This window comes from Chrysemys picta, chromosome 8 (genome assembly GCF_011386835.1).
Source record: "Chrysemys picta bellii isolate R12L10 chromosome 8, ASM1138683v2, whole genome shotgun sequence".
Lineage (NCBI taxonomy): Eukaryota > Metazoa > Chordata > Testudines > Emydidae > Chrysemys > Chrysemys picta.
Window position 1 is genome coordinate 37,162,743 of NC_088798.1, and position 15,571 is coordinate 37,178,313.

General features: G+C 42.0%; 1 protein-coding gene across 3 annotated transcripts in view; it reads left to right on the plus strand.

Annotated features, from left to right (window-relative positions):
* Positions 1 to 414: 414 nt before the first annotated feature.
* Positions 415 to 15,571, plus strand: part of SNX7 (sorting nexin 7) — a 53,654-nt gene continuing 38,497 nt past the window's right edge. Inside the window, exon 1 of one of the 3 annotated variants that reach the window (XM_042840616.2) lies at positions 415 to 730. In XM_042840616.2, coding sequence (XP_042696550.2) covers positions 545 to 730 — 186 coding nt within the window. In that variant the 5' untranslated portion in view covers positions 415 to 544. Of the gene's footprint in view, positions 1,112 to 15,571 lie in introns of all 3 variants that reach the window. The other 2 variants (XM_024107354.3, XM_065554271.1) reach the window with 2 other exon arrangements.

Consider the following 15,571-nt stretch of genomic DNA (forward strand, 5'->3'; position numbering starts at 1 on the left):
TTCATTGGACCAACTTCTGAGGGTGAGACGAGCTTTCCAATTTACACTGCGCTCTTCTTCAGCGACGCTTTATAGCAGCTTTTGGGCTGCACTTTTCCCTGCCCTTCGGTTGGCTTGGTGCCAGCCCTTGCAGAGATGCTTCAGGCTCATGGAGTGCCCAGACGCCAGAGGCTGGGAGCGGCCTAGCCCGCTGCTAGGGCGGCGGTCTGCTCCCCACCCACCCCTCGGGGAGCCCTGTCGCCTGCGGCCTCCCGGATTGCAGCCCAGCCCGGGCGGGAAAGCTACTTCGCTCCGCCTCCCACATGCAGCTGCAGCGTGGGGAGCCGCCAGAGTGCAACGCGCGCACGCAGCAGGTTCGCCAGTCCCTGGGGCGGGTCTTCTCCCCCCGCCTTTCCGCGGAACGTCTCTTCCTCCCGTCCCCGTCCCCGGCTCCGCTCCCTGCCTCCAGCCGCTTCCAGTCCTGCGCACTGGGCGTGCGGCTGGCGGGGCGGGGCGGACTCCGGCAGCCAATCGCAGGGGCCGCCGGCCGGGCTGCCACAGAGGGATGGAGGCTGAGAGCAGGGTACCGGGGCCCCCGCTCTCCGGCTCCCCGCCTGGCGGCGGGGGAGGAGCCGCTGCTGCTGAGCCCCGGCCGGGCCCCCCCGGCGCAGCACGGGCCCCGCCGCCCCCCGCCTCCCCGGAGCAGCTGGCCTTTGACGACGACGAGGAAGACCTGGAGGTGTTCAGCAAGGTACGGCCCGGGGCCCCTCTCCCCGCCGGGCAGCCCCGCGCCCTCCTTCCCCCGCTGCACTTTGCCCCGGGCGCTGCCCCGTCTGTGGTGCCGCCAGGGCTTGTCTCCAGAGCGGCGGCGATGTGACTGGCAAGCGGGGCTCCCCCGCCCAGTGCCCTGGAGCTGCCGCTGGCCGGGAGCTGCCCCCGGCTCGTCTCATCGCCCCCTGCACTTCGGGATGGGGCAGCCTGCCCAGTGCAGACACCCCGCAGCGGGGTCGGCCCTCCCCTCCCGTGACCCCCCCATCACCCTGATGCGGGGCGGGGGGTCAGTGGCCCGGGAACCCCAATCTTGCACTTGTCGGCAGGTTCCTGTGGACGTGGAGTCGGAGCAACAATCCAGGTACAGTGACCTCTGCTACCTGGGCATGGTCCTGCAGGTTGTTCATTGCTCTAGGCAATGGCAATGAAGCTTGGCAGAGAAATGGCACTCTTCCTCTTCAAAGCGTTGCACACACATTAACCTGAGACGTCACCATCTGCTTTGTTTTAAAGAGCAGAAAATAGGGATTGTAACTGAGTAGAAAAAGGAAAGACAAGCAGTTGAAGTGCACGTAGTGTTCTAATTCTTGTAGGCAGCTGTTGTTTTCCACTCATGTTTCAAACAACCATTTAAAAACAAGGAGTTAGGTGCCCGCTCCCCAGGAATTTGCATTTAATGGTTCTCTGGCATGCATAGAGGTGTTTGGTTTTTTCCCAATGGGGATTCACAATCCATTAAGTACTGTAATAGTGTTAGGATGCGTTTTTAAAGGAAAGTTGCTAACTTTTAAGTTTCTATTCAGTTTGTGCCAGTAATAGAAGTTGGACAGCTTTAGGATCAAAGTATTCCCAGATGTTACACTTTTTGTAATAGGGGAACTATTATGGTAATTTTGGATATTGGACATCTGGGTTCTGACTCTCTCAGCAATTTTTCCTCAGTAAACCATTATTGGCATTTGTCATTATTAAGCACCTAGGTAAAATTGTTTGGTAAATTTATGGGTGCAAGCACAATTCTATTATTGTACAGGCAACTGACCTAGAACCCCAATCTTGCAGTGTAATGTGCCCGGGTCAGTGCGAGTTTCCCTACACAGTCCTAAAGTGGGGGCAGAGGCCTGTCTGTATAGATCTTATTGCATTATCAAACCCCTAGTTATTATCTTTAATTAAGTACAGCCCTTAACATTTACAGTCATGTGTACCAATAAAATACATAACAAATATAATATCTAAATATTTAATCTACAGGCATGGTTTATATACAGTATATATTGAAATATGCTCACCAGTACACAAGTTTCAAACTTGAGTTTATTCAAAACAGTTTGAGTGTGTGTACCATTGTTGTGCATGTAAATCAAATTGAGAATAGGTATCATTTAAATTTACGTGTACTTTGATAGAGGAGGGGACAAAATGATTAGTGTCTGAAACTTGGTATAGACCCAGATTGTGCAAACATTCACACATATGATTAACTACATTCATGGAAGTAGTCTCTGAACTATCATGAATCTGGTGATTGTTTTCTTAACACCACAGCTCCTGAAGTCCAGAATCTCACTGTTTATTTAAAACAAGTTTCTAGCCCTCATGGTTGCAGGAAAAAAATGTGGAAACATGACTTGACAAAGTCCTGGCTGGGATGATTTAATTGGGATTGGTCCTGCTTTGAGCAGAGGTTTGGACTAGATCAGTGGTTTTCAAACAGCAGGTTTTCAAATAACAGTACTGGGTCGCGGCGGCTTTGGTCAGAGCTGCCGACTGGACGCTTAAAAGTCCCATCGACGATGCTAGCTGTTCTGACACCGCGCTATGCCCTGGAAGTGGCCAGAAGCCAGACCTGCTGCTGGCTGTTGCACCCCAGAAGCCTCGGAGCTGGACCTGCTGCTGGCCGCTTTTGAGGCGCAGCATGGTCCGTGGTGCCAGGACAGGCATGAAGCCTGCCTTAGCATCCCCGTTGCACCACTGACCGGGAGCCGCCCAAGGTAAGCCCGTGCCCCAACCCTGCACCCAAACCCCTTGTCCCAGCCCAGAGCCCCCTCCCTCACCCTAAACGCCTCGTCCCCAGCTCTGTTGGATCATGGGCATCAACAATTTTCTTCAACTGGGTCGCCAGAAAAAAAGTTTGAAAACCACTGGATTGATGTGGATAGATGACCTCTTGAGGTCTCTTCCAACCTAATCTTCTATGATTCTGTGGTGGACGCTTAGAAGCCAGAAAATAAAATGAACTCAGTTAAAAACAAACAAAAACTTTTAACCCATTCTGATAATTTTTTGAGGTCTGACTCATAATATTTGAACTCTTGATGTTGGCAAGTGCACATTTAAGTGTTTGTAGACTTAGGGCCTAATTCCTTGGCTTTTGGGCCCTGATTTTGAATTTGGATTCATATGAGTTACACTCATAGACTAAGACCAGAGGGGACTTTCATGATCATCTAGTCTCACCCACTCCTAGAATAGACCCATAGCCTCTGGATGAGTTATTGAAGTCCTCAAATCATAATTTAAAAACTTCAAGTTACAGAGAATCCACCATTTACAGTAGTTTAAACTTGCAAGTGACCCATGCCCCATGCTGAAGAGGAAGGGAAGCGCCACCCCCTCCCCCCGTCTCTGCTAATATTTGAGGGGAAATTCCTTCCTGATGCCAAATATGGCGATCAGTTAGTTGACCTTTGTATCCGCTTGGTGCTCACTCACATGGCTCCAGTTGTAAGACTAGGTAGGGCCTTGCAAAATTCTTTGATGCCTTACATTGGGTACATAACTTTTTTTCTTTTTAAAACAGATGACTAAAATAAGAAGCGATGATTCTTTTTTTTTTTAAATTAAAAATTGGATTGTTTTGATTTAAATTAGACTTTGGATTAAATTATAATTTTCTTTTTTTAAATAAACCTGTTTAAAATAAAATCTGAATTTAATACAAAATATGTTAAGGCCTGCATAAAAAGTATATATGCTGAATCCATGACCCTCTGTCAAAAACTTAGATGTTTATCCCTGATTCTAACTTTTGAGGTCAAGCTTTATAAATATGGCACAATAAGTCAGTCTGAGTAATTTAGGAGATTGTGTCATTTTCAAGAGTTAGGCAAGACTCTTGTCACTTTTACTTAGACATTTTTGAAAACTTTCCCAGACTGACCTGAAATAATCAGTTTACTTCACTGACTACAGTTAATCCCTCTGTTTAATAAATCATTTAATTGTAAGTGAAACATTTTTTGATACATAAACTTCTCTTAATAAAATGTTTAAGGTTGTTTTGTTTAATACAAATAAATTTTATATATTGTTTTGTGTGTTTCCTTAAATTCCAGTTACCATCTTTATGCAGCTTGATCCAAATATGAGCAAAAAGTAAATTATCTAGTAAATAAGCAATATATCATTCACTGTTTCCTAACATACTAAAATGTACAATTAATAAGAATCTGAAGATATTAGGCCATATAATTCCTTAAATAAATGTATACAATTATGGTGTACCCTCCCAGGTAGCAAAAAGATTTACTAAATCTAGTTTAAAGGCTCTCTCTTGTTGTAAATCAACATATTAGAATGGTTATATCAATCAATGAGAATGCACCTTTCTTTAGAAAATAACTGAAATACAAAAGGAAAAGTTGATTTAAAATCAGTGATTTTAAATTGAGGCTTTCCACTTGGTGATTTAAATCACCTCAATCCATTCTGAATATCACGATAAAGAATGGATTAATTCATTTTTGCCTTGACTGATAAATTTTATTGTAGTTTTTCAAAGCTATCCAGTGCTTGTTCTAAAGTGTAGAATAATACATAAATCTAGAGGAAATAATCAGTGTGTGCGCAGACATGTGTTGGGAAGTACAAATAGGCTACCCCTCCATCTCATTAAGTGATTTTTCTTTAACCTGGTATTCTTTAATTCTTCCAAGATTGCATCTGCTATATGAAGATCTGTAAGTTGGTGCATTAAATATGACTCAGTTATGGTAATAATTTGTTTTATATCTGATTTGATAAAAACAAGATCTGTCATTATTACCTTCTCTTTCCGAGCAAACCCTCAAACTTGGTAAAGAATAGAGCATGCACTGAGCCAGTATTGTTAAGGCAAACAGGCTCCAAAAATAGCATATGGGGTGATAACCACCTACCCTTTGAGGCTTCTTAAGTAAACCCAATAGATTGCTAACTCTCTGAAATGAAACAATAGAATATCTAATAGTACAGTGGTAGGAGCAGCAAATATTTCATCCTGAAGAAGAGCTCGGTGTGGCTCGAAGGCTTGTCTCTTTCAGAAGTTGGTCCAATAAAAGAGATTACCTCACCCACCTTGTCTCTCTAATTAAGTGCAAACTCATTTGGCATTGATGTCGCATGTACTTCTATAGCACGTGGACTGTAATTCAACATTTATTTACTTGAGCACACATTTCTAGTGTTTCTGTAAACACAGTTAGGCACGGGGCACAGAGGACTGGGAAGAAATTGATATATTAGAAGGGTAACTGTAGAGACTTCACATTTACTATGAAACAGTTATGTGTTTGATAGTACTGAAGGAAAAATCTTGATATTAATAAAGTAAGGCCAGAAGGGACCATTAAATCATCTAGTCCCATCTCCTGTATGCCACACAATACTGTGTACCTCTGTAGTGAGCCCAATAGTTGTTATACTACAGCATATCTTCCAGAAAGATGTCCAATCCTGATTTGAGGACATCAAGAAATGGAGAATCCATTTGAACAATTTAGTGCAAAAGAATGTCAAAACATAACTTAAAGAGTTATTTGACTTTTATTTGTGTGATCTTGGCTTTTGGCTTTACTGGTCTAAGCTAGGAAATTTATTCAGGAAGTAATACTCATTTGCCTCTGAGTATGTCTACCCAGGGATAAAAAAAAACCATGGCTGGCCCAGGTCAGCTGACTCAGGCTGGTGGCGTTTGGGCTCTGGAGCTGAAAAATTGCTGTGTAGATGTCCAAGTTCTAAGACCCTGTGAGGGTGAGGAGTCCCAGAGCTCTGGCTCCAGCCCAATCCCGAATGTTGCAATTTTTAGCTCTGCAGTCTGAGCCCTGCGAGCCCAAGTCAGCTGGCCCTGTCCAGCCACAGCCATGCCATAGGGCTTTTATCCCTGGGTAGATATACCCTATACCTGCTGGCCCATTGTAATTAGTTCAGTTATGCTGCTGCTTGCTTATCAAAGGGATAAGGTACCTTATATCAAAAACTTGTTATAAAACATGGATTGCAATCAATATTTAAGGATAGCTATAAAAACTTTATAATTATTAAGAATCCAAGTGGCAGAAATGTATTCCCTAATTATATCAAAGAGAAAATGTAACAGGTGTTAAAAGGTATGCAAAGTGGTAAATTATTTCCATAAACAAAACAAACATTTCACACTGTGTTTGGACGCATAGCATCCCTTTTCTGTCTTGAACATTTGCACTTACTGCTTTTGTTTATAGGCGAGGAAGACAGTTTACTTAAGATGCAGATTTGGGATCCAGTTTTCTATGGTAGTGAAAGTCTCCTGCAAGGTTTTTAATACTCTCAACTTCTTCTGTAGCCAGGAGTTGTTGTGCACACACAGTTCTTTGCAGGATCAGGCCCTTTTACTTGATTACCAAATCAACTTGCTTTCTTGTTTCCAGTCTCTCAGACTACCTACCTTGTTAACTGGCTGGTCCCTTGTAGTTGTTATATACCTACTGTTAAAGGGATAGGTATGAGGCAAATTTTGGTTTCAGATTTAACTTATGGAAAACTTACTGTTCCAAAATCTATAAAATGTTCCCAATAAAAATAACTAGATGTGAAGTAGCTGTGATTTTTTTGCTTTACATATAGTCTTCTGTGGAATGTGTAGCTTAAACAATGTTGTATTGTGCTGGTACATGAGTATCTAAAAGTGAAATTGACTGACTTCATTTTTCATTTAATTCAGTTTAGGCAATGAAAATAGGCCAAATAGCTAAATGGTGAAAAATAAGATTCTTAATTGTCAACTTTAATCTAAAGGTATTACTCAGAATATAAACACAAAGCATTTATTTTGTAAAAAACCACATGGATGTTTAGCCTGACACTGTCCATGTCACAGTTAGTCTCTGTCACTACCCAGTGTTTGACTGCTTGACCAGTTCATGTAGTCTCACACACACCAGGTTGTTACCTTTTCACCACTTGTGTATTTATTCTTTCCTTGCAAAATATCACAGTATAATGCAGGCTTAGAGCAAGATGGGGCTTCCCCACAGTCCTCATTCCTCAGCCCAGGCTCACCCTCTGAGCTTTCCTTCTGAGCTTCCCCTTACATCCTTTCAATTATATCATTAGCCCAGTAACTACCACCCAGGTGCTCATAATTCCCAACAGAAAGTAGTTAATTGCTCATAGCTGAGCCTGTGGCCTTCTTCATGCTGGAGAGCATCAGCGAACAGGGTGCTACTAATCATGCCATGACTCAGTCCCTTTAATATAGAAACCTTGACCAGTATCTGGAGGGAAAATATTAAAGGCCAGCACCCAGTGTTGTCAGCCTGATTGGGCATTGTGTAATATTCAAGGTGTAGGACCTGTTCCTTTTTATGTTAACCTCTGTTACAATGGTTAAAAGAATGCTGAAACTTGTTCCATCTTGTAAGGTAAAGTCAAATCAAAGTGTTGTCTTCAGTTTCCCTTCATCCTCTGCTTTCTTGAATTTCGTGATACACATGATACCCCATACTATCAGTTGTGTCCCATGTTATAATGGGATGACATAGTTTTGACCAGAGCTGTCAGGACTTTGGTTATTGACCAACTCAAATTCTTGACCATGTTCTCCTCTCAAAACTTCACTATGCCTAGCCAGGTCTCCCCCTTTGGAGAAATCCTCTCTCAGATAGCCACAGTATCTGTGAGAGCTTGGAAAATCTATTCGGTCTGACTGTCTGTTCTGGGGAGTGATCTGTTTTATCAAATAGTCTGAAATTTACATTAAGACAGGAATACTGTTATATATTGAAACTTGCACTACACCTCACCAGTTGTTGGAACAGTCATCTGTAAACTGAACCCAACAGGTTAATTTTCCACCTGAGTTCTTGGCAGATCCTCAACTGGTGTAAGGTGCCAGAAATCTGCTGAAGTCAATCGAGCTTTTGTGACAATTTAAACCTGTTGAAGGTCTACCCCTATGTATATGTTCAAGATTTGTCTTTAGGAGTTTGATACTCTTCATGTAAATACACAATGTGGAACTGAGTAACCTTGTCTATCTGAGGTGATTTTGTGAAAGGTATATGTTGGAAATGCAAAGAAATTAAGGATTCTTACTTGGAATTCAGAAAACCATCTACCTCTGAAAATTTTTGCAAAACTTTTATCTGTGACAACTATCAAGTTAAATGGCTGTAATAAGAAGCATCAATGAGTTTTTAGAATTGGATGTCCTGGTAAAAATTATTTACAAAAAATATAGTTTTTCAAATGTTACACACTCGGTTTGTAATCTTAAGGAAATAATAAAGCAAGACATCTCTGAGCAGTTAACTCGCATAGACGTTGAATTTGTCAATAGGCATATATTTGGCTGTGATGTTAGTTTTATGAATGCATAAAACTTCTCCTTACTGACATTCAATTCTTTCTTAACATAAATTGCTTGTTAATTTGGTGACTTTTTAAAGGGACCAACTTGAAACAGTATTCTTCTAAGTGTCCCCTCCTGCAGGAAGCTGTGAACAAATAAAATCTTGATGGAATCCCACATAGAAACCACCATGTCTAAAACCTACAAACATTTATATTCTTGAAAAAATACCAATAGTCATTGTGCTACTTTAACAATCTAAATAGTGAGATAAGCCTTGAGAAAAAGTGGCAAAGAAATGACAGGGCCTTTGGCTTTTGGAGAGAAAATGCATCTTTAAGTTAGATATAGGTTAACTTTACAAATAAGAAGAATATCATGCCTCACATCATCAGTTAACCTGAATAATCAGTGAAACTAACAAGTCATGATGTGACCAGTATTTTACATAGCATTTATGCCATTTAGGCCCCACTTGTACAAATGGATCCACTGGTGCAAACCCTATTTATTGGGACATATGGGTCTTCACTGGTACATATATTTGTCAGATGTGGGCCTTTTAATCAGTATTATTTTCTTTGTACAGCAACAAAGAAGAAAACATTATAAAAGAGAAAGTATTGCAAAGTCACAAATTGGCAACATTCAGCTCAGTTTCTGAAGTTGACTAAGCTTCAAACTGACGTACAAAGTAAATTCATTTTCTGTTTATGCAACTTGCTTCTCCAGTTTGTCTTTGATTACTTGGGGTGGATCAAATGCAAAATGTGGTATGATCACTAATTCACATGCAGCTTGAAAAACCTGTATGCACTCACTCACTCCTCTACAAAGAACAGTATTTTATTTGTAGCTATATCTTCATCGATGTGGGTATTAAAATGCTCTTTTCTCTCACGTTCTATTTTTATATACTTAGTGCACAGGAACTGATTTTCCCCTCCATTTCATGCTCAGCAACTGCTTCTTTCTTCACCCCTAAAGGCCAGAAGCACCAACCCCTTACCCATACGTCATGAAAAAAACTAGTGTTCGTTGCTTCTTACCAAAAATTATGGCTTCAATAATTGCTCATTGTAACCATGCCTCAGTGGGTCACAACTGAGGATGCCAAATTCAGGACAAACTGCTGAGAAGTAGGGCAGATACACCCCAAGACTGGTGGCTAATCCCCCATAGGATATACCAAATCAGCAACAAAAGTAAACTTCTGTTTCACCACATTGGCTAACGAGAGTCATAAAGGCAGTTTCCTTTCATTCGAGTCATTGTATTACCACCAAAAACACTAGACTTAGAGATGAGTGGTTCTTTAAAACCAATCTCTTCAAATAAAAGGTTCTTCTGATCCCAAATGACCAGACATACATCCGGGTCAATATATAACTTAGATCTTGCCCCAAAATCACGCTGATGCCAATCCTTTAGTATCTAAAATCTAAAGATTTATTTATAAAAAGAAAGAAAGGTGAGAGTTAAAATTGTTTAAAGGAATCAAATACATACAATAATTGCAGTTCTTGGTTCAGGCGTGCAGCAATGATGGAATAAACTGTTGGCTTAAGTCAAGTCTATGGCTGCTTCCAAATAATTGGAAGGGCCTCAATTCCTTGGTTAGAATGTTCCCATTAGTATAAGTTCATAGTCCAGAAGCTGGAGCAGAAAAGAGGCAAAATGGAGGGGTTTCCAGGGCTTTTTATATCTTCTGCCATGTGGAAGGAAACCCATTGTTTTGAATAAAGTCCTCAGTACAACTAGTGGAAAATTACAGATGACAAGATGGGAGTTTGGAGTCACATGGGCAAATCACCTGTGCATGCCTGATTTCACTTAATCATTGCAGGAAGCCATTACCTATATTTCAGATGCAACGTCCACTCAGTGTAGATGGGTGTCTCCCATGGTCCATTGTGAGTTACGTGCCCTTTTGATGGGTTACTCAATTTGAATAGTCCCTCCAAAATGTGCTGGCTAACTGCCTTGTGGGCGTTACCCCAGGAGCAAACATTTGAAATACAGGTATATAGCCAATTCTCATCACTTCAAATGCAAAAATGATACATGTATACAAATAGGATAATTATATTCAGCAAATCATAACCTTTCCACAGATATCTTACATGCCACATTTTGTACAAGATTTGTTGCAAATATAGAACAGTGGTTGCAATAATGATCTATATGGTCATATTTTAATCAGATAACGTCACACCCTTAAAACCATAAAGGCCCAGGCCAATGTTTACTTTTCCTTATGAATCCTGCCCCCAACCTCCCTAGTACTGCTTTACCTTCATTTTTCTCCTTATTGACAATATCTTCCTGAACTTGTTTCCCATATGCTCTATATAAATCCTATACCTGGCTACTGAAAACTTCCAAATCTCCAAAACATCTGCTATGGACAAAGCCAGGTATTTGAGTAGCCCGTCACTAGCACTCCTTTTTAGTATAACAGTTGGTCAGGCCACTGACACTGGTTTCTTTCTTGCTGCTCTAGTCCCAAACACTTAATCTGCAGAGGCCTCTAATAGCAGCTTCTTTTCCCTCCACATCTGCAAGCATGTCGCGTGAGGCAGACTGCAAGCTCCAGATGCTTGGCTCTGATTGCAGCTCCTGTTGGAAGCACATCTGCTGTGTGTCCAACATGTTGTAATATTTGGGTGATGGCAGAACGTGACTTTCAAGAGACTTTAGAGAATCAACGGAAACAAAAACCTTTAGGAGGACAAAATAAGAAAACTACAAATTTGCCTACCAAAACTGACAATGCCTTTAACATTACAACAACCCTACAATAATAAATCTAAGATACTGTTTGTTTCATAATCGTGGATAACTTTGTCTTCCCTTCACCCTTCTTGTTTTCCTGTGAGTCAGAGTTTTCACATGTGTAATATTCCTTCTAGATTCCTACAGCAGAATTGTTGCATGCTTGAGTAGTCTGCCTGTGTTCTTTTATAAGTAGGCTGAGTGATGACAATGTAACTTGCCAACCAAAACACAGCTGGCTGGTCTAATTTTAGGACCACAAACTGAACATCCCTCTCAACTACATGGTTACTCAAATCCTTTCTGTGGTGATGTGCTCTTCTCCCCTCCCCAGAAGGCTTGTACACCTCTACCTTGATATAACGCTGTCCTTGGGAGCCAAAAAATCTTAACGCATTATAGGTGAAACCACGTTATATCGAACTTGCTTTGATCCACCGAAGTGCGCAGCCGCACCCCCCCCCCCCAGAGCACTGCTTTACCGCGTTATATCCGAATTCGTGTTATATTGGGTCGCGTTATATCGGGGTAGAGGCCGTTTTGTGTTAGTGTCCTGACCTAGCATATTTTGAAATGGCTTTCATTCTGCATGTAAGTTACCATACTTAGCCAAATGGAGTTATGCAACTATAAAAGCACAACTCTTACTTCTTCCCCCACACTTCCAACCAGTGCTGATTAGGTGCCAGAGTAAATAGAATGCTTTTGAAGGCAGTATGATCTTCAATGGAGTAGAAATGTCTGGGGAGAGACTAGGTGAAGTCAGTAAAATCACTGTACTGGACACACACTTAAACTCGTACTCAGTAATTAATAGCTACTGAAGGTCTTAAGGTAACTTTATTCTTCTGTAATCTTCTGTCTCACTATTATTTACTTATTAAAAAAACTGCTTCTAAAAGGAGGGAGGAATCTTGGCACATTAGCTATAGAAGTGAGTAATTCTTGGAATAATACAGGGGATGCTAGTATAGTGGCTGGCCAACAATATATGCTTGCTACTTCAGCAATTTCTTCTCAACACCCCCCCCCCCCTTTTTTTTGTTTTTGTTTTAATTGATGGACTCTGAGGAGGGCTGTTCTCCTGACTTGCTATTGTTAAGCAGCATGTTTGAAAGGGAAATAGTCACTATGGGGCTGGTCATTCCATAGCACTGTTGGCTGAACAAACAACTGGGATTTCATATACACCTCTACCTCGATATAACGCTGTCCTCGGGAGCCAAAAAATCTTTACCGCATTATAGGTGAAACGGTGTTATATTGAACTTGATTTGATCTGCCCCCCTGGAGCGCTGCTTTACCGTATTGTATCCGAATTCGTGTTCTATCGGGTGGTGTTATAATGGGGTAGAGGTATACTGTTTTGGAATTGGCCATGCCTATAGGAAAAAGGCTGTAAAACATTTACTATGTAAATAAGTGGTTTTGCACTCTTGAGCAGTAGTTTGCTTTTTCTGTGTCATTTTAAACAGCTAATTATAAGTAAAGGGACATGTTATTTATTTATGTTGTGGTGATGTCGGATGGCCCAATCAGTAGAGCTCTGTGCGGATACAAAATTTGTATCTGCATCCAATTCGCAAACATGGTCTGCGATATCCGCATCCGTGGATGTGGCTATCTGTGGATATAAAGCGGATATCCACAGATTTGGGGCTCTAACAATCAGGTTTAGAGCCATGTTTTGCTAATAGAGAGTGTTGCAGACTTGGCTGAGTCCCTCTAGTGGACTATCACCAGTCTGTTGTAATTGGACCCAACCTTTGGATCCCATGTGCTTCCAAGCCAGCTGGGTCTGGGCAGACTCCAGGCACCGTATGTCACTGTCTGTCATCTTTCCTTGGGATGTGGGACTCCATAGTCCTACTGCCCTGGGCCCCGAATCCAGTGCTGGGACTTCCCATCCCTGCCCAGTCACTTATGCATGCTCCCCTAGCACCTAGCTGTGGGTGCTCTGGCTTACAGTTTAACCCTTCAGGAACCATGTGGCAGTTAAAGCAAGGAACATGGGCTTTGCAACAGGAGTTTCTTAACCACAGTAACATTTACTCCTAAAGCATACAAGAGTTACAGATTTTTAGGAAAAAACAAAAATGTATATGTTATCTTCCCCCACCTCTGTGTTTACCCCTTCTGGTGAGGCCTAGGCCACTCATTGTGTCATGAGGTAGGTATCTCTGCCTTCTGCAGGCCTTTCGCTGCCTGGGGATGGTTGGCTTGAGGAGAGAGGGAGCTGAGAGCAGATCCTGATCTTAAACAAGGTTTCTGCCCTCTCTGTCAGGTGATGAACTGATCAACAGCAGAACTCCCGTTGGGTGGTTAGTAAGTCCCAGCCACTCTGGAGTTCAAATTGGGAAAACCTGGCTCGTCTCTATAGCAAAACCGTTGTGGGGCTGGCTGGACCCTTTACTTGGAAGACTATCACAGTTGATGACTCTTGTGTTAGCTTTTCAGGGAGGTGTCCAGTGTTGCAATAAGCTGCCATTGGTCTGTCCTTGATGGCTCTAGGCAGCTACGGTTATATACTCAAAATGAGAATTTGAAAGTCCCAGTTTGATACTGACATACACCAATCCATCAAATATGGTTCCTGTCCTGAAGAGTGAGAGGTTCCTAAGAAGGGGAAAATACTGACCCGCTGAGTTGGATTGAGCTGATATCTATCAAGAACAAGTTTGATTTGTGCTGGATTGTCCCAAGAGAATGTGAATAAAGCTGCCAGCTGCCTAAAGCTGGGGGAGGAAGAATCTAGCTTTGTAGTGAGACCCTTGTAGGACTGTGATTGGCCAACTTATTTGATTTTTATTTATCTGGTTCTGATATTATGCCTGTAAAATCAAAGCCTGGCAACTTTAAAATGCTGCAGCTCGTTAAATCTATCAACTGTGACTTAGCCATTGTGTGAAATTTGTTCTTCCCCCTGATGGTGATGGAACAAATGACTTCACTGCACGTTAAGTGGTGGGGGCCGTTGTCTGGCTTTTAGGAAAAGGTGTGTGGCCCCTTTAAGGTCTGGATGGCCAGAATGACTTGCTGCAGCAAGAGGATGGGGTCCACCTGTCAGACTTGGGAGCTGATGCATTTTTGGCTGATATCAAAGAGGGTATTGATACATGGGGGGAGGCTGCCAAGCTAATTGCTGGCGCTTCCTTGTGGTGGATGTCCAGTGCAGGTTTTCCATAGGGAAGGGATAAAGTGATCAGATGGAATGAACTGGGAAAGAATTTAAGGGAGGCATTCTTTAAAGGAATGGAAATGGGGTGTGGGGGGGTGGTTCAGGGCTCCTATGACTGGTACAGTGGGGAACTAATCCCCCTCTTTTTAGCCCCCCTTAACCATCATTTCAGGGGTGGGAGTGGCGAGGTCCCAGTAGCGGGTAGGCTGGGGACTAGGATGAATAAAGGAGGAGGGCTGGCACCACCCCCGCCCCCTCCCCCTCCCCCAGTATATATAAATGATTCTAGAACAGTGGTTCCCAAACTTTAACAACCTGTGAACCCCTTTCACTAAAATGTCAAGTCTCATGACCCCCCTCCTAAAAATATTTCCAGGGATTTTCTCCTTTACCTGAGTATAAATTATAAAATCAGTGATCTTGGAAATATAAAATTTGTTTTTATGACATGCTTATTACACACTGTTTATTATTAATTATTATTTATCATTACAGTATTTTTATTACATTATGAAAATGGCAACACTCTTCCAAGATCTCACTTGTATCACTTTGAATAAGCCTGTTATAAGACAGGGCTCCTATGTTTCATCAAGGAGTATCAGATGTGAAACAAGCATGAAGGTATTTAAGAAGCCAACTTAAAGAGTTCCTCCTACTCAAGCATTTAAGTCTTGAGCAATCCAGGCAAACAACGCACGTTACAGCAAAGCTTAAACTTGTTCTTCATAATAATTTTAAAAATAATACTAGCTGCCTATTTAATTTTAAAAACAGCAAAAAATATCCACCTCCCTTTTCATTTCTTATAAGGAGTCTTGAAGATTAAATCTCAGTGTGATAGATATGCTTGCTTTGATCTGCTTAGCTCTTGGAAGTCCAGGGGCTCCGGGCTGCTGGCCCCATGGTGACTGGGGTTCCTAGGGACAGCTCTGTCTGCCATTAAGGAATTTTTTCCCGAGAACCCCCTGTAACATGTCACAAACCCCCAGGGGTTCACGAACCCCAGTTTGGGAACCACTGTTCTAGAATTACCTGCACTGTATGCTGCTATCTGCTGGTTATTTCCTGACATTTAAGAATAAAGTTGTGGCCTAATTAATCCACATCTTGTTGTCTCCTGTTTGTCTTCCAGCATAGCCGGACAATGGAAGTGGTAAATGTGATTTTTATACCCTTCTCACTTACTGAAGAAAGCTGCTCAGTGTACATCTAACTTCAAAAATATGGACTAGATGCTTTCCTTTTGCTATAAGAGCCTCATAAACCTTAATGGT